Below are 1,784 nucleotides of genomic sequence, written 5' to 3' on the forward strand. Positions count from 1 at the left end.
AAATGTTGGAAGAATGTAAAGGATTGACACGCCCAAGGTAAGAAATTGGGACCATTCTTTTTCCGTACCTTGGCGTGTCATCCTAAAACGGGATCACAACTTAAATAGTCAATCCGTGACGCAGAGAAGATTATCGCGTTTACCGACAGATCCGGTAGAACTGGCATCAATGTCAAGACAAACCGTCAGATACACAGATCGGACGGCTGAAGATAAGAGTCGATTGGACTACAAAAGCCATCTAGGCTTGAAAACGAGACCAGGAAGTTTTGTGGACAGAGCGATCGGCGATTTACCCGGAACACGATTTTTTTGGGCTTCTTAATGGCCGACAATCCACGCCAAAAATTACATACGTAAAGTTTTGTGCTCAATTCAGAAATGTGAAGGAGACGCCATATGAAAAAACAAGCCCCGGATTCCACCACAAGTTTCTTCGTTATTCATACTGCCTTTCTTTCTATATATATTCCCTGCTTCTGATGTTTCTTTAATACAGTTTTTCTGGTCCTGTTGATTAGAGTGGTAGAGTGAAAACGCAATGGCCGAAATTGGGGATCGAGGAGGTCGCGAGTTCAAGTCCGGGTTGAGCCGCGCCGAGGTCCTTCTGGGCTTAGCTCAAACTGCGGGGGAACAAGCAGAAGAGACATTGAAGGAGCTCCACGAACAAGATATCTTTTGGGGGGACAAAGAAGATGAACAAAATGGCTTTGAATCCGATTTGTTTGGCATTGTAGAGTCGAGAAGTAGGAATTGTAAGGGAAAATCTAATTGGAGTAATATATTTCCACATGGAGGAAAGAGACGGGGAGAATTGGAGGCATACCGGAGTTATAAATCAGCGCCTGTGAATGTTCCTCATTGGCCGCGAAGCAAAATCTCAGAGGATTTCTTAGACGAGGATGATGAGATAATCGTGAGGCCTCCTCACGAGCTCGTTGCTCATTATAATAATAATAATAATAGTCGGAGTTTTTCTGTTGTTGAAGGATACGGCCGGACTCTGAAAGGAAGAGATCTCAGAAGGGTACGCGACGCCGTCTTTCGGCAAACTGGACTTTTAGACTAAATTAGTCGGATGGATAAACACAAAGAACAGGCAATGTTTCACCAAACGTACAAGCTTTTATTTTCTTCTTGTGAGTTGTGGAAACGGCAAGTTTGTTAAGCAATTCCAGGTTCGGTAGAGTAGTATTTGGGCCAATCCACGGATTTCTGAATGATGCGTTCACATATTTAAGTATGGCTTCATTCCAGTTTCGAGTCGAGAAGGGGAGGAAATAATATAATGGCTCTATTGATTCTTTTTCTTGCTTATGTGATTGGATTAGAATATATTAAAAGAATAATAAATTAAGAAAGCACGTTCAGCTCGCAATATATAAGCAATATATTGGCTCTATTGATTCTTTTTCTTGCTTATGATCTAATTCTATAATGAAAGTCAATTTTGGTTTGGTATATACAAGGTATAAAATTACTCTGGTTTTTTTTTTTAATATTACATCAGATGATATTTAAGTAGACGTTATTAATATGGTAGATAGTCAAAGTTTGATATCATTTATAAATGATGTTATTTTAATGAAATTTATTTAATAATATTAGGTAAAAGAAATGAATATTTAAAAGACAAATGATATTTACAATAATACATAATTTTAATATTTAGATTTAAAAACTGATGGAATGAATGTGTTGTCTACTTTTTTAATTAACGCATAAGAATAATTCATCATTTTATTTAGCATGTGGGTTTTTTTATTCAGTTTTATTTTCTCTTT

The 1,784-nt window shown here is 37.5% G+C and overlaps 1 protein-coding gene across 1 annotated transcript; it reads left to right on the forward strand.

The window, feature by feature from the left end:
• Positions 1–494: 494 nt before the first annotated feature.
• Positions 495–1,381, forward strand: LOC131076429 (protein S40-4-like). The gene has a single exon (XM_058013602.2). The coding sequence runs from the start codon at positions 542–544 to the stop codon at positions 1,067–1,069; it is 528 nt and encodes a 175-aa protein (XP_057869585.1). The 5' UTR covers positions 495–541; the 3' UTR covers positions 1,070–1,381.
• Positions 1,382–1,784: the final 403 nt, after the last annotated feature.

Source organism: Cryptomeria japonica, chromosome 3, assembly GCF_030272615.1.
Source record: "Cryptomeria japonica chromosome 3, Sugi_1.0, whole genome shotgun sequence".
NCBI classification, from domain to species: domain Eukaryota; kingdom Viridiplantae; phylum Streptophyta; class Pinopsida; order Cupressales; family Cupressaceae; genus Cryptomeria; species Cryptomeria japonica.